Source organism: Oncorhynchus kisutch, linkage group LG30 (assembly GCF_002021735.2).
Source record: "Oncorhynchus kisutch isolate 150728-3 linkage group LG30, Okis_V2, whole genome shotgun sequence".
Classification (NCBI taxonomy): Eukaryota; Metazoa; Chordata; class Actinopteri; order Salmoniformes; family Salmonidae; genus Oncorhynchus; species Oncorhynchus kisutch.
The window spans coordinates 40,392,477-40,414,926 of record NC_034203.2 but is presented as its reverse complement, the minus strand read 5'-3'; the positions used below and the strand labels follow the sequence as shown (position 1 = coordinate 40,414,926).

The window sequence follows — 22,450 nt, the reverse complement described above, 5'->3', positions numbered from 1 at the left end:
CATCCACATCTGCAGTATTAACAGCTTCAGCAGGGTATCCTGATATCCAGTCTACTCCTGTGTTAGTTCTGGCTGAAAGAAACCAACAGTCCAACAGACGTCAGTAGCTGTTATAGAGAAAGTCTATGTTCATCCCAAATAGTACCCTATTCCTAGTCGTTCGTCTCGTAGTATTGTTCTTGGTTCCAGACATACCAGTCTTTCACTGTTTACAGAGGAGACACATTCAACAGGCTGCAGCCTCCCAGCTAGTGTCATGTGGCTGATGAAGTGAATAGAGGAGATATATGCAGACAGCCTTGGCTGAAAGGTCACAGCCGAGCTACTCGTTCAAAGCCCCCAGGGGGGGCGGCGGGGGGGGGGGGGGGGGGGGGGGGGGGGGGGGGGGCTTTGATTCAGCACATCCAACATCCAACACTGTACCGCAGACATACTCTCTGGGTAGAGCTGGGCTTTTGAAGACAAGCTTTCTCTTTTTCATTCTGAACTGAGCCTGTCTGGCCTGTCTTCACACACCTAATCATGTGTCGGTGGGAAAACAGCTCCAAAAAACATTAGAAAAGTAGAACAGTCAAACAACTTTGAAATATGAGAGCAGGTTAATTCCCAAACAGGCGTAACCAATGAATACGATGAGAGATGGTTTCTTAGTAATTGGAAGATTTCAAACATTTTATTCAGATTTTGCTTAAAGGAAAGGTTCACCCCATTTTGAATGTTATACTGTTTTTTTGTGCATCTCTGAGTGATGTTCTACCGATTCCCTGCCTCATTTCATGTTTTCATGTGTATCTGAATTATTGGCGTTCAAGCAAGCAAGAATCCGTCCGGAATTACATAACACCGTGATGAAGTCTCTCTATCAGTTTTGTAGTGGTACAGACTCAGTACATTGGTTATCAGTCAACCGGGCTTGAGGAGGAGAAACAGAGCTGTTCTGCAGTGAGGGTGGAGGAGACGAGAGTGAGGGGAGGAAACTGGGCTTGACGTCAACAGAGGAGAGAGGAGAAACAGAGCTGTTCTGCAGTGAGGGTGGAGGAGACGAGAGTGAGGGGAGGAAACTGGGCTTGACGTCAACAGAGGAGAGAGGAGAAACAGAGCTGTTCTGCAGTGAGGGTGGAGGAGACGAGAGTGAGGGGAGGAAACTGGGCTTGACGTCAACAGAGGAGAGAGGAGAAACAGAGCTGTTCTGTGGTGAGAGAGGAAACAGGGCTACGTTTACACAGGCAGCCCAATTCCTATCTTTTTTTTTTCTTCACAAATTGGTGTTTTGACCAATCAGATCAACTCAGAAAAATATATTTGATGTGAAAAGATCTGATGTGATTGGTCAAAAATAACAATTAGTGGAAAAAGTAACAGAATTGTGCTGCCTGTATAAACGCAGCCAAAGACAGGGGGGTGTCTCATCCTATCTGTAGGGGCTCTGGGAGAGAAGTGGTGAAACTCTCAGACACCATTTTTAATAAACAGAGAGACAGAGAGGGTAGCAGGCCTACCTGCAGATGATTCTGACATGCAGTAGTTTGTTCCATAGCATAAAGACAGGGTCCCAAAGGACACCCTATTCCATATTTAGTCCACTACTGTTGATCAGGACCCATAGGGCTCTGATCAAAACATAGTGCACTATTTAGGGAATAACTTGTAATTTCAGGTGCAGAAAAGGCCGTTTAGACACGGAATACCATGGAATAGAGACAGCTAAGGAGAATGGAAACACACATCGGTGCCAGAACAGAACATAAAACATTTCAAATCAATATTAATACCAATTATTAGGTCACTGCTATCTTTATTTCATACACAAAGGTAAGAAATGTGACACCGTCAGTTTTTGCTGTCTTGAGTTTTTGCCAACCCCCCAGACACCACACATACATGTTAATGTATGTTGAAGTGCTTGCTTCATACTGTGCGTCTCAAGGCCTGTGCATCGCAGGCTTTCATGTGGAATTCCCCTCCTGTCTGTCTGGAGCGTTTTCCCTTGGAAATAGCCCCCTCTTCAGGGCGAGCTCTGACCGTGTCCACCACTGACCGTGTCCACCACTGACCGTGTCCACCACTGACCGTGTCCACCACTGACTGACATCTCTTCACCACGTCAGGGCTCCTGAGGAAGAGAAAAACACAGCATTCAAAAGGCCAATCTGCAATACGTACAACCCATGGTCAATGGTCATTTCAATGAATGATGTAAACTGTTTGGCTAAATGACGCATCAACAGCATCTCCCCAGAAGGTTTGGGGCAGTGGTGTAAAGCACTTACAGTTTTTCTCAATTGCTAAAACACTAAAACCCATTGTCTGAACAAAGTTCTCAGTTGCCTGGACTCATTTAGCTAATTATGCAGTCTGTTGTCAATACCTTAAACCATTTCACATGGTAAAACACAATTTGCAGATCTCACTTAGACTTTTCAGCAAAACTCTAAACACATTCTCATTCTCAAAACACATTCTGCACTCTAATGCACATGTCATCCATACTGGTAAACACATTCTGCACTCTAATGCACATGTCATCCATACTGGTAAACACATTCTGCACTCTAATGCACATGTCATCCATACTGGTAAACACATTCTGCACTCTAATGCACATGTCATCCATACTGGTAAACACAAGTGGCAACAATCAAATACAAATAGAGAACACATGTCATTGATTGAACACAACCACTCAAAATTGATTTAACCGTTTCAAATGATGCGACACAACCAATATAAGCCAGTTCAGAGAGCAAACAGGTTGTTGAAGGTGGGAAGGAGAAAGTCTGAGAATGGATACTGTAGTAAAGTGCATTGTAGGCTGTATACTGTACAATGGACACATTGTATGGCCCTGAACATTGTGCTTTCCATTTATTAACAGTACTGACTGCTCAATAGATTTTGACTGGTTGCAGGTTCATATCAACAAAGAACAAGAATTACAGTATCACAGAGACAAAGGACAAGTTTGTGAGATGCAGGGTACAGTACTGTAAAAAATAGGGGTACAAGGAGGAGGAAGAACAAAAAACAAAATTGCAAAGAGCAAAGCAGAGTAGTAATTTCTGATCCATCTCCACAGTGAAGCCGGCATATAGCACAATATATAGCACAACGTATAGCACAATATCACACAATATTTTCAAAATATTGTTATATATATATATATACATATATATATATATATATATATATATATATATATATTGGATTTTCCATTCCATAGAGGTATTTCTGTACTGTTCAGTCTTAATGTAGTGATGGATATTTAAGCGATAAGGCCCAAGGGGGTGTTGTATATGGCCAATATACAAATGGCAAAGGGCTGTTCCCCTGCACGGCACAACACAGAGTGCCTGGACACAGCCCTTAGCCGTGGTATATTTTCCCAATGCCCAAACCCCTGAGGTGCCTTATTGCTATTATAAACTGGTTACCAATGTAATTTGAGCATTAAAAATAACTGTTTTGTCATACCCGTGGTATAAGGTCTGATATACCACAGCTGTCACCCAATCAGCATTCAGGTCTTGAACCACCCAGTTTATACTTTAGAATAGATGAAGTGAAGGAGAATAAACTCATGGGTTAGCTATGTGTCCTTGGGATATCATGACTCATTCAGCCTTGCTACTGTAGCTGGATGAGCCGGGGGGGAAAAGTTGTGCCTATCAGTGGAGGCTGATGGGAGGAGCCATAGGAGGACAGGCTCATTGTAATGGCTGGAATGGAATTAATGGAATGGAATCAAACTCATCAAACATATAGAAACCACATATTTCCATTTCCATTCATTCCATTCCAGCCATTACAAAGAGCCCGTCCTCTTATATTTCCTTCCGACCAGCCTCCACTGGTGCCTATAGGGAATAGAGATCCAGTTGGGACACAGGCAAGGTAAGCACAGAAGACAATTACACTACTGTACGGAAGCTTGGCAAAGAAAGTTAGGTGGAAATGTTGTTAACTACAGCAGAGAAGAGATACAGAGAACAAGAGAGAACAAGAGAGAGAACAGGAGAGAACAAGAGAGAGAACAAGAGAGAACAAGAGAGAGAACAAGAGAGAGAACAAGAGAGAACAAGAGAGAACAAGAGAGAGAACAGGAGAGAACAAGAGAGAATAGGAGAGAACAGGAGAGAACAAGAGAGAACAAGAGAGAACAGGAGAGAACAGGAGAGAACAAGAGAGAACAAGAGAGAGAACAGGAGAGAACAAGAGAGAATAGGAGAGAACAGGAGAGAACAAGAGAGAACAGGAGAGAACAAGAGAGAACAAGAGAGAGAAGAGGAGAGAACAAGAGAGAGAACAAGAGAGAACAGGAGAGAACAAGAGAGAACAAGAGAGAGAACAGGAGAGAACAAGAGAGAATAGGAGAGAACAGGAGAGAACAAGCGAGAACAGGAGAGAACAAGCGAGAACAGGAGAGAACAGGAGAGAACAAGAGAGAACAGGAGAGAACAGGAGAGAACAAGAGAGAACCAGAGAGTTCTCTCCTGTTCTCTCTTGTTCTCTCCTGTTCTCTCCTATTCTCTCTTGTTCTCTCCTGTTCTCTCTCTTGTTCTCTCTTGTTCTCTCCTGTTCTCTCTTGTTCTCTCTCTTGTTCTCTCCTGTTCTCTCTCTTGTTCTCTCTCTTGTTCTCTCCTGTTCTCTCTCTTGTTCTCTCTTGTTCTCTGCATCTCTTCTCTGCTGTAGTTAACAACATTTCCACCTAACTTTCTTTGCCAAGCTTCCGTACAGTAGTGTAATTGTCTTCTGTGCGTGCTTACCTTGATGAAAGGAGATGAGAGAACGGGAGAGAAAAGGAGAAAACAGGCGAGAAGAGGAGAGAACAGGAGAGAACAAGATAGAAGAGGAGAGAACATGAGAGAAGAGGAGAGAACAGGATAGAACAGGAGAGAACAGGAGAGAAGAGAAGAGAAGAGGAGAGAACAGGAGAGAACAAGAGAGAATAGAAGATAAGAGGAGAGAATAAGAGAGAATAGGAGAGAACAGGAGAGAACAAGAGAGAACAGGATAGAAGAGGAGAGAACAGGATAGAAGAGAAGAGAAGAGAAGAGAAGAGAACAGGAGAGAACAAGAGAGAATAGGAGATAAGAGGAGAGAATAAGAGAGAATAGGAGAGAACAGGAGAGAACAAGAGAGAACAGGATAGAAGAGGAGAGAAAATGAGAGAAGATGAGAGAACGGAAGAAAAGAAGAGAGAAGATGAGAGAAAGGGAGAGGATAGGAGAGAAATGGCAAGAAGAGGAGTGAACAGGGGAGAAGAGGAGAGGAGGGGAGAGAAGGGGTGAGAAGAGGAGAGAAGAGAACAGGAGAGGAGAAAACAAGAGAGAATAGGAGAGAACAAGAGAGAAGAGGAGAGGAGAGGAGAGAACAGGAGAGGAGAGGAGAGAACAGGAGAGGAGAGAACAAGAGAGAACAAGAGAGAAGAGGAGAGAACAAGAGAGAAGAGGATAGACGAGCAGAGAAGGTGAGAGAAGTGGAGAGAACTCTTGAGAAGAGGAGAGTAGAGGAGAGAAGAGGAGAGAAGGGGAGAGAGCTAGAGAGAACAGGAGAGAACAGGAGACAAATTGAGAAAAGAGGAGAAAAGGGGGAGAACTGGAGTGAAGAGGAGAGAACAGGAGAAAGCAGGAGAAAATAGGAGAGAAATAGGAGAGAAGAGGATAAAACAGCAGGGAAGAATAGAGAAGACATAATAGAAAAGAAAATCAATGGAATTAATTATATTTTCACTGTAGCCTTTTTCAACTGATAATAGTCTAAACAGACTGCGTTTTCAGAATACACCAAATACACTGTCATAAAATTAAATCACAATTGCGTAGTTACAAGTGATTTACAATAAACGATATCTGCACAGAATTAATATACTTCTACGATATTTCAAAGCCTATTTTGAAAGCTTTAACATGAAGTCACAGGCGTTCTCTCTGGGAGGAGTTCGCTATAGCCCCCACAGGAGTTCTCTCTGGGAGGAGTTCGCTATAGCCCCCACAGGAGTTCTCTCTGGGAGGAGTTCGCTATAGCCCCCACAGGCGTTCTCTCTGGGAGGAGTTCGCTATAGCCCCCACAGGCGTTCTCTCTATGGGAGGAGTTCGCTATAGCCCCCACAGGCGTTCTCTCTGGGAGGAGTTCGCTATAGCCCCCACAGGCGTTCTCTCTATGGGAGGAGTTCGCTATAGCCCCCACAGGCGTTCTCTCTGGGAGGAGTTCGCTATAGCCCCCACAGGCGTTCTCTCTATGGGAGGAGTTCGCTATAGCCCCGCATGCGTTCTCTCTATGGGAGTGGTTCGCTATAGCCCCCACGGGAGTTCTCCCTATGGGAGTGGTTCGCTATAGTCCCGCGGGCCTTGGCTCTCGCCATGTTTGAACGATGTCTAGAAGTGCTCATGTTTATGGGAACATTTGAAATATAACAAGCTAACGTTTTGGTTTGCCTCACTCTGCTCTGGCATCTGTCCAAAGGCTTGATAATTAAAACCAGATTGTGCTTGGCCCAATTCACAGAAATTAGGCACAAGCCAGAAAAAACTAAATTGCAATTACACATATTCTGCACAAGAGGGAGGTATTTCACACAAACGGGAACATTCTCTCTTTATAATTTGTCCTTTTTCTCAATTGTGAGGTAAAACTTTTGAGACTTCTATAACTTCAATTAATTGAAATGGCAAGAATTCTTTAATTAGTGATGTTTGATTGTTGCCAAATAGATCACTATCTTCACAAATGTGACCTCTGTGAATGACACAAAGACTACCTGCCAAATTGCAAACTTTTCCCTATATAGTGCACTACTTTGGACTACAGCACAATGGTCCTGGTCAAAAATAGTGCACTAAAAAGGGAATAGGGTGCCATTTTGGACGTAAACAAAACTTTCAATCAAATCAAAGTCTATTGGTTGCGAACATAGACTTTCATAACTTATCACAGGTGTGTGAAATGCTTGTGTTTCTAGCTCTAACAGTGCAGTAATACCTAGCTAAATGCTTCTGTTTCTACTAGTTCTAACAGTGCAGTAATACCTAGCTAAATGCTTCTGTTTCTACTAGTTCTAACAGTGCAGTAATACCTAGCTAAATGCTTATGTTTCTAGCCGTAACGGTGCAGTAATACCTTGCTAAATGCTTGTGTTTCTAATGTTAACGGTGCAGTAATACCTAGCTAAATGCTTGTGTTTCTAATGTTAACGGTGCAGTAATACCTAGCTAAATGCTTGTGTTTCTAATGTTAACGGTGCAGTAATACCTAGCTAAATGCTTGTGTTTCTAATGTTAACGGTGCAGTAATACCTAGCTAAATGCTTGTGTTTCTAATGTTAACGGTGCAGTAATACCTAGTAATAATAAATATGAAAACAATACACACATAATCTAGAAGGAAAAAATACAAATGGTCAAAATGAGCAATGTATATATACAGTGGCAAGAAAAAAGTATGTGAACCCTTTGGAATTGCCTGGATTTCTGCATAAATTGGTCATCAAATTTGATTTTAACTTAATCAAAAATAGACAAACATATTGTGCTTAAACTAAGAACATACAAATGATTGCATTTTTCTTGTCTATATTGAAGACATCATTTAAACATTCACAGTGTAGGTTGGAAAAAGTATGTGGTGGCCTCCCAGGTGGTTAAGGGCTGTGCCACCAGAGACTCTGAGGTCTGTGGGGCGATGCACAATTGGCCTAGCATCGTCCGGGTTAGGGAGGGTTTGGCCGGTAGGGATATCCTTGTCTCATCGCGCACTGCGCCTGGCCCGCCACAGGAGTCGCTGGTGCATGGTGCCAGGTGCATGGTGTTTCCTCCGACACATTGGTGCGGCTGGTGCGCGCTGTGTTAAGAAGCAGTGCGGCTTGGTTGGGTTGTGTATCGGAGGACGCATGACTTTCAACCTTCGTCTCTCCCGAGCCCGTACGGGAGTTGTAGCGATGAGACAAGATAGTAGCTACTAACAAACAATTGGGGAGAAAACGGGGTAAAATTCACACAAAAAAACAACAACAACAAAAAAAGTATGTGAACCCCCAGGATAATGAGTTAGATGAAGTTCAGATCCAATTTGATGACCAATTTATGCATAAATCCAGGTAATTCCAAAGGGTTCACATACTTTTTCTTGCCATTGTATATATTTACATACACCATTCAAAAAATTTGGGGTCACCATAGAAATGTCCTTGTTTTTGAAAGAAGAAAAAAAATTGGTCCATTAAAATAGCATCAAATTGATCAGAAATACAGTGTAGACATTGTTAATGTCGTTCTGCCCCTGAACAGGCAGTTAACCCACTGTTCCCAGGCCGTCATTGAAAATAAGAATGTGTTCTTAACTGACTTGCCTGGTTAAATAAAGGTAAAATAAATAAAAAAATAATGTTGTAAATAACTATTGTAGCTGGAAACAGATGATTTTTAAAGGAATGTTTACACCGGTGTACAGAGGCCCATTATCAGCAACCATCACTCCTGTGTTCCAATGGCACGTCGTGTGAGCTAATACAAGTTTACTGTTTTAAAAGACTAATTGATCATTAGAAAACCCTTTTGCAATTATGTTAGCACAGCTGAAAACTGTCGTGCTGATTAAAGAAGCAATAAAACTGGCCTTCTTTAGACTAGTTGAGTATCTGGAGCATCAGCATTTGTGGGTTCGATTACAGGCTCTGAATGGCTAGAAACAAATAACTTTCTTCTGAAACTCGTCAGTCTATTCTTGTTCTGAAAAATCAAGGCTATTCAATGCAAGAAATTGCCAAGAAACTGAAGATCTCGTACAACGATGTGTACCACTCCCTTCACAGAAAGGCATAAACTGGCTCTAACCAGAATAGAAAGAGGAGTGGGAGGCCCCGGTGCACAACTGAGTGTAACGGATGTGAAACGGCTAGCTTAGTTAGCGGTGGTGCGCGCTAAATAGCGTTTCAATCGGTGACGTCACTTGCTCTGAGACCTTGAAGTAGTAGTTCCCCTTGCTCTGCAAGGGCCGCGGCTTTTGTGATGCGATAGGTAACGATGCTTCGTGGGTGTCAGTTGTTGCTGTGTGCAGAGGGTCCCTGGTTCGCGCCCGGGTTTGGGCGAGGGGACGGTCTAAAGTTTTACTGTTACATTGGTGCCGTGACCAGGATCACTGGTTGCTGCGGAAAAAGGAGGAGGTCAAAAGGGGGGTGAGTGTAAGGGCTAGCTTAGTTAGTGGTGGTGCACGCTAAATAGCGTTTCAATCGGTGACGTCACTTGATCTGAGACCTTGAAGTAGTAGTTCCTCTTGCTCTGCAAGGGCCGTGGCTTTTGTGGAGCGATGGGTAACGATGCTTTGTGGGTGTCAGTTGTTGATGTGTGCAGAGGGTCCCTGGTTCGCGCCCGGGTATGGTCGAGGGGACGGTCTAAAGTTATACTGTTACATGAGTAAGAGGACAAGTACATTAGAGTGTCTAGTTTGATAAACAGACACCTCACAAGTCGTCAATTGGCAACTTCATTAAATAGTACCTGCAAAACACCAGTCTTAACATCAACAGTGAAGAGGCAACTCCGGGATGCTGGCCTTCTAGGCAGAGTTGCAAAGAAAAAGCATTATCTCAGACTGGCCAATAAAAAGAAGAGATTAAGATGCAAAAGACACTGAACAGAGGAACTCTGTCGCCTCTTCACTTTTGATGTGGATGGGGGAGTGTCTGTCTCTGCTGTCTCCTGTAGTCCTCATTCAGAGCCTTCGTTTTGTTGACATTGACGGAGACTTATTTTCCTGGCACTACTCCACCAGGGCTTTGATCTCTTCCCTGTAGGCCGTCTCATTGTTGTTGGTAATCAGACCTACCACTGTTATGTCATCAACAAACTTGATGATTGAGTTGGAGACGTGTGTGGGTGACCAGGGAGTATAAGGGGGGGCTGAGCACCCACCCCTGTGGGGCCCATGTGTTGAGGATCAGCGTTGCGGAGGTGTTGTTGCTTTACCTTCACCACCTGGGGGGGGGGGGGGGGGGGGGGGGGGGCGTCAGGAGTCCATGACCCAGTTGCACAGGGAGGTGTTCAGACCCAGGACCCTGAGCTTAGTGCGCCCGGCCCACCACTGAAGTCGCTAGTGCTCGATGGGACAAGAACATCTCTGCCGGCCAAACCCTCCCCTAACCCGGACGACACTGGGACAATTGTGCGCCGACCCATGGGTCTCCCAGTCGCGGCCGCCTGCTACAGAGCCTGGACTCTAACCAGGATCTCTAGTGACACAGCTAGCACTGCGATGTGCCTTAGAACACTGTGCCATTCGGGAGACCCGATGCCTCCATCATTCTTAAGTGGAAGAAGTTTGGAACCACCAAGACCCTTCCTAGAGCTGGCCGCCTGGCCAAACTGAGCAATCGTGGGAGAAGGGTCTTGGTCAGGGAGGTGACCAATAACTGACGGTCACTCTGACAGAGCTCTAGAGTTCCTCTGTGGAGATGGGAGAACCTTCCAGAAGGACAACCATCTCTGCAGCACTCCACCAATCAGGCCTTTATGGTAGAGTGGCCAGACAGAAGTCACTTCTCAATTAACGGCACATGACAGCCCACTTGGAGTTTGCCAAAAGGCACCTAAAGACTATCAGACCATGAGAAACAAGATTATCTGATCTGAGGAAACCAAGATGGAACTCTTTGGCCTGAATGCCAAGCGTCACGTCTGGAGAAAACCTGGCACCATTCTTACGGTGAAGCATGGTGGTGGCAGAATCATACTATGGGGATGTTTTTCAGCAGCAGGAACTGGGAGACTAGTCAGGATTGAGGCAAAGGTGAACGGAGCAAAGTACCGAGAGATCCTTGATGAAAAGTTACTCCAGAGCACTCAGGACTTCAGACTGGGCCAAAGGTTCACCTTCCAAAAGGACAACGACCCTAAGTACACAGCCAAGACGACACAGGAGTGGCTTCAGGACAGGTCTCCGATGTGCTTGAGTAGCCCAGCCAGAGCCCGGTCTTAAACCTGATCGAACATTTCTGGAGAGACCTGAAAATAGCTGTTCAGAAACGCTCACCATCCCAACCTGACAGAGCTTGAGTGGATCTGCAGAGAAGAATGGGAGAAACTCCACAAATACAGGTGTACCAAGCTTGTAGCGTCATACCCAAGAAGACTCAATGCTGTCATCGCTACCAAAGGTGCTTTAACAAAATATTGAGAAAAGGGTCTGAATAATTATGTAAATACAAGTTTTTTCTTTTTTATAAAAACCTGTTTTTGCTTTGTCATTATTGGGTATTGTGTAGATTGAGGGAACAAAGCTATTTAATAAATTTTATAATAAGGCTGTAACCAAACAAAATGTGGAAAGGGGTCTGAATACTTTCCAAAGGCACTGTATGAACAGACTACGTTTAGAGTCCCTGATATCTCTCTGGACGGAGATCTTTGCCCTGAGCTCGTCGACTCTATTGTCTAGGGACTGACCGTTAGCGAGTAATACACCGCCTGAGTCTATCTCGGACTTCTTCTTCGTCTTCTCCGGTGTCAGCGTATTGGTGCAGCCCGCGGGATGAATAGAGCAACCTCTGGAAGTTCAAACAACCTCACAATCAACGTCAACAAAACAAAGGAGATGATCGTGGACTTCAGGAAACAGCAGAGGGAGCACCCCCCTATCCACATCGACGGGACAGTAGTGGAGAGGGTAGTAAGTATTAAGTTCCTCGGCGTACACATCACGGACTAACTGAATTGGTCCACCCACACAGACAGTGTGGAGAAGAAGGTGCAGCGGTGCCTCTTCAAAATCAGGAGGCTGAAGAAATTTGGCTTGTCACCAAAAACACTCACAAACTTTTACAGATGCACAATCGAGAGCATCCTGTCGGGCTGTATCACCGCCTGGTACGGCAACTGCTCCGCCCACAACCGTAAGGCTCTCCAGAGGGTAGTGAGGTCTGCACAACGCATCACCGGGGGCAAACTACCTGCCCTCCAGGACACCTACACCACCCGATGTCACAGGAAGGCCATAAAAATCATCAGGGACAACAACCACCCAAGCCACTGCCTGTTCACCCCGCTATCATCCAGAAGACGAGGTCAGTACAGGTGCATCAAAGCAGGGACTGAGAGACTGAAAAACAGCTTCTATCTCAAGGTCATCAGACTGTTAAACAGCCACCACTAACATTGAGTGGCTGCTGCCAGCATACTGACTCAACTCCAGCCATTTCAATAATGTAAAAATTGATGCAAAAAATGTATCACTAGCCACTTTAAACAATGCCACTTCATATAATGTTTACATACCCTACATTACTCATCTCATATGTATATACTGTACTCTGTACCATCTACTGCATCTTGCCATCTTGATGTAATACATGTATCACTAGCCACTTTAAACAATGCCACTTTTATATGTTTACATACCCTACATTACTCATCTCATATGTATATACTGTACTCGATACCATCTACTGCATCTTGCCCATGCCGCTCTGTACCATCACTCATTCATATATCTTTATGTACATATTCTTTAATTCCTTTACACTGTGTGTATAACGTAGTTGTTGTGAAATTGTTAGGTAAGATTACTGGTTATTACTGCATTGTCGGAACTAGAAGCACAAGCATTTTGCTACACTCGCATTAACTTCTACTAACCATGTGTATGTGACCAATAACATTTGATTTGATTTGAAGTCTGATATCTGCTCAAATATCTGGTGAGTGACCATCAATCTAATATCCAAATGTTATTTCCCGGGCTGTAGGTAATAATACAAGAACAAATAATGTAAGAAGTAACACATGCAAAAAAAATACTGCAAAGTTGGCTAGGAACTGGAAACAGTGCGACCGTGTCTGTCGGCGCTATCTTGTCCTAACTGGAGAAACGAGTGGGGGAGTTATTTTGTAGTCCTGCCAATGACTCAGATAGATAGTCATGTCTGTTATCCTATAAATACTTACCGAAAGAGAGGGTAGACTAGCGGCAGTTGTATCCAATATCTATCCCAGATGGTTGGTGTCTCATTACAATAAATGATTAAACTCTCATTTTTTTAAACTTTCCATTTCTCTGAAGTCATGATGACTATAGCAAGAAGCAGAAACTAATGTGACATAAACATCAGCAGACAAACAAATAAACACACAGACACACAGACAAATAGAGACACACACACAGACAAATAGAGACACAGACACACACAGACAAATAGAGACACACAGAAACACACAGACACACACACAGACAAACAGACACACACAGACACACAGACAAACAGACACACAAACACACAGACAAACAGATTCAGACACACACAGACACACACACAAACACACAGACAAACAAACACACAGACAAACAGATACAGACACATACAGAAACACACAGACACACACACACACAGACAAACAGATACACACACAGACAAACACACACAGAAACACACACACAGTCATCTTGCATCTTCACAGATATGGCTGCTGAAATGTTATTTTTGTATAATCAAACTGTTATACTACCATGACGCGCACGTCATCAGCAGTCAGGTTGTGTAAACCACGAGTCAATCTGTGTAAATGTAATTCTCTATTTCTCTGAAGTCATGACTAAGAACTGCTAGGAAGGAACTCGTGACATGAACATTAGCACACACACACACACACACACCCACACACACACACACACACACACACACACACACACACACACACACACGCGCACACACACACACACACACACACACACACACACACACACACACACACACACACACACACACACACACACACACACACACACACACACACACACACACACTTACCACAAGCTTTCCTTCTCAGACTACTTATCAGTGTAGTTCTGTCCCTGTATTATATGTTCCAGGCCCCCATGGCAGTGAGGCTGTCCCCTCATACCATGTTGTAGGGGGGTGTCTTCAAGTCACTGGGAGGCAGGGCAGGGTGGGTTGGGTGGGTAGGGTAGGGTGGCTGGGCCAGGTGTGGCAGGACCGGCAGTGCTGGGTGGGCAGGGTAGGTTGGTTGAGCCGGACTCTTACTGAGCCTCTCCACCCGTCCGTTGTGGCGGGGGTACAGTGGAGATTTCTGAATCCTAAGAGTGGGGACACTGTATCCGACCATGGCTGTGGGGTCAGACAGTTGAGTCCATAGGGGCAGGGGTAGGGAGGGGGTCATTTCTAGCTCTGGGGGGGTCTGGGGGGCCACATGGTTCAGTTCTCTACCTGGACCGGGTAGAGGAGGGTGTCCGTTGAGCCCCCATCTGTCCTGTTTGGGGTCTTTGGAGGTGCTCAGAGGGCCCATGGGGCTCAGGGCTGTGACCCCAACCCGGTTGGTCTTGATGACAGATGCGGTGAGGACAGGAGACAGGGAGTTAGTTCGTATGGTGACAGTATGGTCAGGTTGTCTGTACAGTAGGGAGACTCCCTGATCTCCATTAGTCTTCTGTCTGTACACCAGGACCCCAGGGACATCTCTGGGGTCGGGAGGAGGGTCATGTATGATGACAGTATGATCCATGTCGCTGCACTGTGGTCCATGGTTCCCAGGAGTCTTATGGTTGTGGACCAGGTCCCCTGTACCAGTCCAGTGGGTGTGTACCTGGACCCTAGTAGTCTTCTGGGTGACAATACGGTCCATGTCTCTGTAGTGTGGTCTCTGGTCTCCCTGGTTGAACATCAGGACTCCTTTACAGTCTCTGGGGTTGGGGTGACCGTCACCACCTTTACAGTCTCTGGGGTTGGGGTGACCTTTACAGTCTCTGGGGTTGGGGTGACCGTCACCACCTTTACAGTCTCTGGGGTTGAGGTGACCGTCACCACCTTTACAGTCTCTGGGGTTGAGGTGACCGTCACCACCTTTACAGTCTCTGGGGTTGAGGTGACCGTCACCACCTTTACAGTCTCTGGGGTTGAGGTGACCGTCACCACCTTTACAGTCTCTGGGGTTGAGGTGACCGTCACCACGACTAGGGGACTTGTTACATGATCCCTCTTCCTCTTCCAGGTCAATGTTAGCTGTCAGACGATCTATCTGTTGGACCACCTAAAGGATGACCCAGAGTCAATAAACATAGTCACCATATAATATATGTTTTTTAAGAGTCATGCAATTTTAGATTTTGTTTGACAATGTATAAATTATTATATTTTAGAACAGAATTCTCTTGTTAGGTGTCAGACAATACATCTGTTCGACCATCTACTGGACAGTACAGTGAGTCAATATATTACATTACTACAGTATATTACTACATTACTAAAGTATATTACTGCATTATACTACATTACTACAGGTTATTAATACATTATACTACATTACTAAAGTATATTAATACATTATACTACATAAGTTACCAGTACATTATATTACATTATACCATGTTTCTGATTGGCTTGAATGGCATTCTAGAGCATGCGTTATTTATGGTTAGCTAAACTAGCAAGTCTGTTTGTTTAGTTATCAAGGACTGTATCTAGCTATCTAGTAAACGTGTTATCTACTTGAACACATTTCTACCTGCAGGCAAACACATTTCTAGTAGCAAATGTGTTCAATTATAGCCAAGCTATAAAAGGGATAAACAACTTGGGGCTCTATGCGTTCTCTGGAATATAATGTAACTCTGTGGAAGGTTCATTCCATTCCGCTAGCACTTAGTGTTTCCCTCCTTCCACGTCATTCATTATTTTCCATAGCCCCTCGTTGATTAACCCGTACTTACTAGAGTATATTAATGCATTATACTACATTACTACAGTATATTAATACATTATACAACATTACTACTTTCATTACCACTACATATTCTACATTACTACAGTATATTAATACATTATACTACATTACTACAGTATATTAATACATTATACTACATTACTACAGTATATTAATGCATTATACTACATTACTACAGTATATTAATGCATTATAATACATTACTACAGTATATTAATACATTATACTACATTACTACAGTATATTAATACATTATTCTACATTACTACAGTATATTAATACATTATACTACATTACTACAGTATATTCATACATTATTCTACATTACTACAGTATATTCATACATTATACTACATTACTACAGTATATTCATACATTATACTACATTACTACAGTATATTAATACATTATACTACATTACTACTTTCGTTACCACTACATATGCTACATTACTACAGTATATTCATGCATTATACTACATTACTACAGTATATTAATGCATTATACTACATTACTACAGTATATTCATACATTATACTACATTACTACAGTATATTCATACATTATACTACATTACTACTTTCGTTACCGCTACATATGCTACATTACTACAGTATATTAATGCATTATACTACATTACTACAGTATATTAATACATTATACTACATTACTACTTTCGTTACCACTACATATGCTACATTACTACAGTATATGAATATATTATACTACATTACTACAGTACATTAATACATTATACTACATACTACATTAGTTACCACAACATTATAATACATTACTAAAGTATATTAATACATTATTGTACATTACTACACTATATTAATACATTATACTACATTACTACAGTATATTAAAACATTATACTACATAGTACATTAGTTACCACTATACCATACTACATTACTACACTATATTAATACAGTACACTACATTACTACGTTAGTTACCACTACATATTCTACATTACTACAGTATATTAATACATTATACTACATTACTACAGTACATTAATACATTATATTACCTTACTAAATGAGTTACCACTGCGTTATACTACATTACTACATTAGTTACCACAACATTAAATACATTACTAAAGTATATTAATACATTATTGTAAATTACTACATTAGTTACCACTATACCATACTACATTACTACACTATATTAACACAGTATACTACATTACTATGTTAGTTACCACTACATTATAGTACATTACTACACCATATTAAAACAATATACTACATTACTAAATTAGTTACCACTATATTATACTACATTACTGCAGTAAATTAATACATTATACTACATCACTACAGTATATTGATACAGTATACCACATTACTACATTAGTTAGCATTACATTATACAACATTACCACAGTACATTCATGCAGTATACTACACTACTATATGCATTACCCCTACATTATACTACATTACTACAGTATATTAATACATTATACTACATTACTACAGTATATTAATACATTATACTGCATCACTACAGTATATTAATACATTATACTACATTACTACAACATATTGATACATTACACTACATTACTACAGTATACTAATACATTATACTACATTACTACAGCATATTGATACATTACACCACATTACTACAGTATATTAATACATTATACTACATTACTACAGTGTATTGATACACTACACAACATTACTACAGTATATTAATACATTATACTACATTACTACAGTATAATAATACATTATACTACATTACTAAATTTGTTACCACTACATTATACTACAGTATATTAATACATCATACTACATTACTACAGTATATTAATACATTATACTACATTACTACATTTGTTACCACTACATCATACTACATTACTACAGTATATTAATACATTATACTACATTACTACAGCATATTGATACATTACACTACATTACTACAGTATATTAATACATTATACCACATTATGTTATACTGGACCATGTCTCTTTTACAACGCAAGTCTTTCAATTGAGCCATTCACAATGTTTTACAATTTACAGCATATTGCAATGCATATTGCATATTGACACCATTAAAGCTAAGCATAGTTAACAACCTGTCTCAAGACAGGCTCTTTAATGTGCTTCTTGTGTCTATCAATTCCAGCAGCAGGTTTTTAGCCAAACGGTCGATGTGAATCGCTTTCAATCAATGCAACTGCAAGAAATGACTCAAATGATGAGCAGTGCCACAGTATTTCCTTCCATATCAGTCTGCATCATTCCTTTTTTCTACAGAGCTGAATGCATGAAGGCTATTCCACCGTAACAGAATAATGCTGTGACTCAGATTTTTCCCTTTATAATGTACAGTGTGCCAAACAAATACCAATGGAAACACATTTATTTGAAGAACTGTGCAGATGCCAAGTTTGGTAACAGAATGACAGCACAAACAGCACAAACCGTCGTTTTGTTACCAAACTTTGCCTCTGTCCAGTTCTTCAAGTAAATGTGTTTTCATTGTTTTTTTGTTTGCCATTTTAAAGTGAAGAATCATCTGAGTCTGAGCATCATTCTGTTACTGTGGAATTGGCCATAAACAGAAAGAGGACACTCATAGGTCCATCAGTGTCTGCTTTACTTCAAACGTTAACGTAAGCATACTGAAACAACCCTACTGAAACATACACATGGACTCAAGGCAAACATGACCTCGTCCTCAGATCACTGTGTGCGTTTCAGCCAACTCCTCTGACTATTGTTGTCATGTTTGTTTTTGTCATACCATTCATCAATGACCATTCATAATAGGCACTCACTCGAAAACTTGTCCTTAAAATTGGTTGTATGATCCCCTAAGTACACTCCATAGAAAATTAGATATGGACAGAACTCAGATTGATATGCCTCAATCATTCATTGCATTTATGCAGGGTAATGTAATGAATTATCAAAGCTTAATGGAGTACTGTCCATTTAATTCCATTTTCTATTGATTCATCAGCTTTTTGCTTCAGTCAACTTCTCAGACTACATGAACAGCATGACAACTAGTTAACCTCGCGAGCCACACTGAACTTCCAAGCTTACATAAACATGCGTTATGTAGTGTGGCTCGCGAAGCCAGCCAAGGTACAAGTGGCGCAGTGCTAGAGGCGTCCCTACAGACCCGGGTTCATACCCTGGCTGTATCACAACAGATCGTGATCGGGAGTCCCATAGGGTGGAGCACAATTGGCCCAGCGTCGTCCGAGTTAGGGGAGGGTTTGGCCGGGGTAGGCCGTCATTGTAAATAATAATTTTTTCTTAACTGATTTGTCTAGATAAATACATGTCCAATAAAATAAAAAATAAAAAATTACTACAACAGTCAGAGTTGGCTAAAACACATACAGATTTGGGACCAGGCTCACTGTAGGTTAACATACAGTAGAGGCTTCTTACCTCCTTCATCTCCACGTGGACTTGTTTGAGACCACCCAGGACCCCCTCCAGGTCTGACACCACCTGTCTGATCTGCTCACAGACAGAACCCTCCTTCGTCCGGACTGAAACCTCCTTCTCCCGGACCGAACCCTGGTTTTCCCGGACCGAACCCTTCTTCGCCTGGACTGAATCCTCCTTCTCCCGGATCGAACCCTGGTTCTGCTGGGTTGAACCGCGGTTCTCATGGACCGCACACTTATTCTCCCGGATCGAAATCTGGTTCTCCAGGACCGAACCCTCCTTCTCCCTGACTGAACCCTCCTTCTCCCGGAGCAAACCCTGGTTCTTCCTGACCAAACCCTCAGAGCTAGAGCCAGCAGGGACATGTCGTCCATTACAGCCGTCTTCTCCTATCCCACCTCCAACTCCTCCAGCCTTTAATCTAGTAGTCCTCTCCTGGTGGTTAGCTCTATCTCCCCTGCCCCGAGAGGACACAGGCCTGGGACTTGGACCACCAATGCCACAGCATCCATTTGGCATGTGGGAGTGTAAATTTCCTTGTTCCAATGGTACACACCTGTCCAAATGATCGTGTTGACCACCAGCAGTAAATCTCCAGTCCTGCCTTTCTGTACTGTAACTGTGGCTAGCCTGTCTGTGTTTCGGCTGATCCCAGACCTGTTCTTCTGGACTATAACTAGCCTGTCTGTGTTTCGGCTGATCCCAGACCTGTTCTTCTGGACTATAACTAGCCTGTCTGTGTTTCGGCTGATCCCAGACCTGTTCTTCTGGACTATAACTAGCCTGTCTGTGTTTCGGCTGATCCCAGATCTTGTCTTCTGGACAGTAGCTAGTCTGTCCGTGTATCGGTTTGTCTTCTGGACTATAACTAGCCTGTCTGTGTTTCGACTGATCCCAGACCTGTTCTTCTGGACAGTAGCTAGTCTGTCCGTGTATCGGTTTGTCTTCTGGACTGTAGCTGTAGCTAGCCTGTCTGTGTAGTTCCTGTGGACCGTAGCTAGTCTGTCTTTCTAGCCTCAAACTGTAGCTGCAGCTGGCCTGTCTGTGTTTTGACTGACCCCAGATCTGTTCTTCCACTCCATAACTAGCCTGCCTGCGCCCCTCTGGATCGTAGTTGTAGCTAGTCTGTCTGTGTGCCGGCTCTGGGTCCGCCAGGAGTGACAAGGCTGACGCATGTCTGCTGTTGTTAAAGGGGTGTGTCCCGGTCGCCGTCCCAACAGCGTCACCTCCACCCTGTCCCACACAGCCACATTGTTCTCTCACAGGGGAATAGTGTCTCAGACCAGGGCCTGAGGGCTCCATTGGCCAGCTCCACTGGGCAGGGTTGTAGTCATAGGTTTGGCTAGGGCTAAATAGGTCTGGCTGAGGTTGGGCATTCTGACCCTGCCCTGTGAACACTGGCCTCCTCTGTGGGGCCCTGTGAGTGTGACCAGCTTCAGCTTTAATGCCTCCTCCTCCTCCTCCTCTGCCTTCACCTCCTCCTCTGCCTTCACCTCCTCTACCTTCACCTTCTTGTCTGCCTCCTCCTCCACCTCTTCCTCCATCTCCTCTTCCACCACCTCCTCCTCCTCCTCCTCTGCCTTCACCTTCTTGTCTGCCTCCTCCTCCTCCTCCTCCTCCACCTCTTCCTCCATCTCCTCTTCCACCACCTCTTCCTCCTCCACTTCTCTCACCGTTCTCTAGTCCAGGCTCTATATCCTCGGTCTCCACAGGGAAAGGAGGAAGCTGGAAGTCTTCCCTGAGGTCCAGTGATGCTGGGTGGTCTGGATGGTCTGGGCGTATGGGTGGTGGTCTGTCTCCCCCTGGTCCTCCCTGGAACAACGTGGTTCCGTAATGGACACCGTGGCGGCAGTAGCAGTAGTCGTTATTGTTTTGATGAATGAGTCCATAGTGTCCCGTCCGTGTGCTGTCTGAGTACATTTCAGAATTAAAACGGTCCGTCCGGAGTAGAGGCTGACTGCTGTGGAAAATACCTTTAAAAACACAACTGGTTTCCTTCTCCTCCCTGCTGTTCTCTAACTCCAACCTAGTCATTCACTCTAACTGTTTTCCTCATCTAGCTACGACTGACTCCACCGCAAACGCGCCCCCCCCACACTTTTCTTCAGCTTTGCCTCTTTTTTTAACCTACGACGCCCCTCCCCCTTTAGTCTTCCTGTTGTTTCTCTTTCTCTCCTCTACTTGTTTTTCTCTTTCCTTTCTTTCCCCTGACCCCTCTCTTACTTTTCCAACTTTTCTCCCACTCTTTCTTCACCCTGCAGCCCTCTCTCCTACTCGGGGGCCCCTTCTTCTCCACCTCCCTCCCCGCTCTCTCGCTCTCTCGCTCTCTCTCCTTCTCTCTACCTCTCCCTCGTTTCGTTCCTCAGTCTCATCTGCTGCTGAAGTCTTCCCGTCTCTCTCCCTAACTTGGTTGTCCATTTCCCGTTTCCTTCCCCTCCTCTCCTCCTCCTTTTCTCGTTACCTCCCTTCCCCTTCTCCTATTTTTACACCTTTCACTCTCTGATCTCATTCTCTCACACAGTCGCCTGTACCTGAATGTCACCTCTGTCTCTCTCCTCCACCTGAGATCCAGTTCTCTGTGTTTCTGTCGTCAATATCAGTACGTCAGAGCTGTCTAAGCTCATTAATCCTCCTCGCTCGGCGACTACAGCCTGGCACTCGTCAATTAAACGCAGCCTGGTTAGAGCCAGTCAGGGAATCCTCCGCCAAGTGAGGAGGAGGAGGAGGAGGAGGAGGAGGAGGAGGAGGAGGCTGAGAAAGGAGGGGTTTCATCAGCCACACTGCATGGCTGAACGCCTCGGAGTAAAAGACAGAGGCACACTCCTGTAGAGGGAGGGTTTTAACACAACTCTGTCTCTCTATTTTTCTCTCTCTCTCTTTCTCTCTCTCTCTCGCTCTCTTTCCTTCTCTCTTTCTCTTTCCCCCTCTCTTTCTTTTGATGTCTCTCTCTGGTCTGAGTTTACAGTAAAGCAACAATGTACATCTTCACAGTTCAACTAAATGTAACTCTGTTTAAAACATACGGTGTGGACAGTATAGTATATTTCCCTTGACTTCACTTACATACCTTGGGCATTACATCTCTGGCCAAAATCTCTGGCCAAATGCAATCTGAGGGGCTGAGCCAAACCCCAATGTTGAGTTCAGCTATGTGCACAATTCTCTCTATCTCTCCCTCTCTCTGTGTGTGTGTCTCTCTCTCTCTCTCTCTGTGTGTGTGTGTCTCTCTCTCTCTCTCTCTCTCTCTCTGTGTGTCTCTCTCTCTCTCTTTCTCTCTCT

General features: G+C 43.5%; 1 protein-coding gene across 3 annotated transcripts; it reads right to left on the bottom strand.

Moving 5' to 3' along the window:
- Positions 1 to 643: 643 nt before the first annotated feature.
- On the bottom strand, positions 644 to 20,706 carry LOC109875146 (uncharacterized). 3 transcript variants are annotated; one of them, XM_031810571.1, is made up of 4 exons: positions 19,169 to 20,706; positions 14,951 to 15,029; positions 13,793 to 14,914; positions 644 to 2,113 (listed from the first exon to the last, which is right to left on the bottom strand). In XM_031810571.1, the coding sequence occupies exons 1-3, from the start codon at positions 20,471 to 20,473 to the stop codon at positions 13,881 to 13,883; spliced, it is 2,418 nt and encodes an 805-aa protein (XP_031666431.1). In that variant the 5' UTR covers positions 20,474 to 20,706; the 3' UTR covers positions 644 to 2,113; positions 13,793 to 13,880. The 3 variants fall into 3 exon arrangements, with proteins under 3 accessions (XP_031666431.1, XP_031666432.1, XP_020322953.2); XM_031810572.1 differs by having other exon boundaries at positions 13,793 to 15,029; positions 19,169 to 19,801; positions 19,853 to 20,706; XM_020467364.2 differs by having other exon boundaries at positions 13,793 to 15,029.
- Positions 20,707 to 22,450: the final 1,744 nt, after the last annotated feature.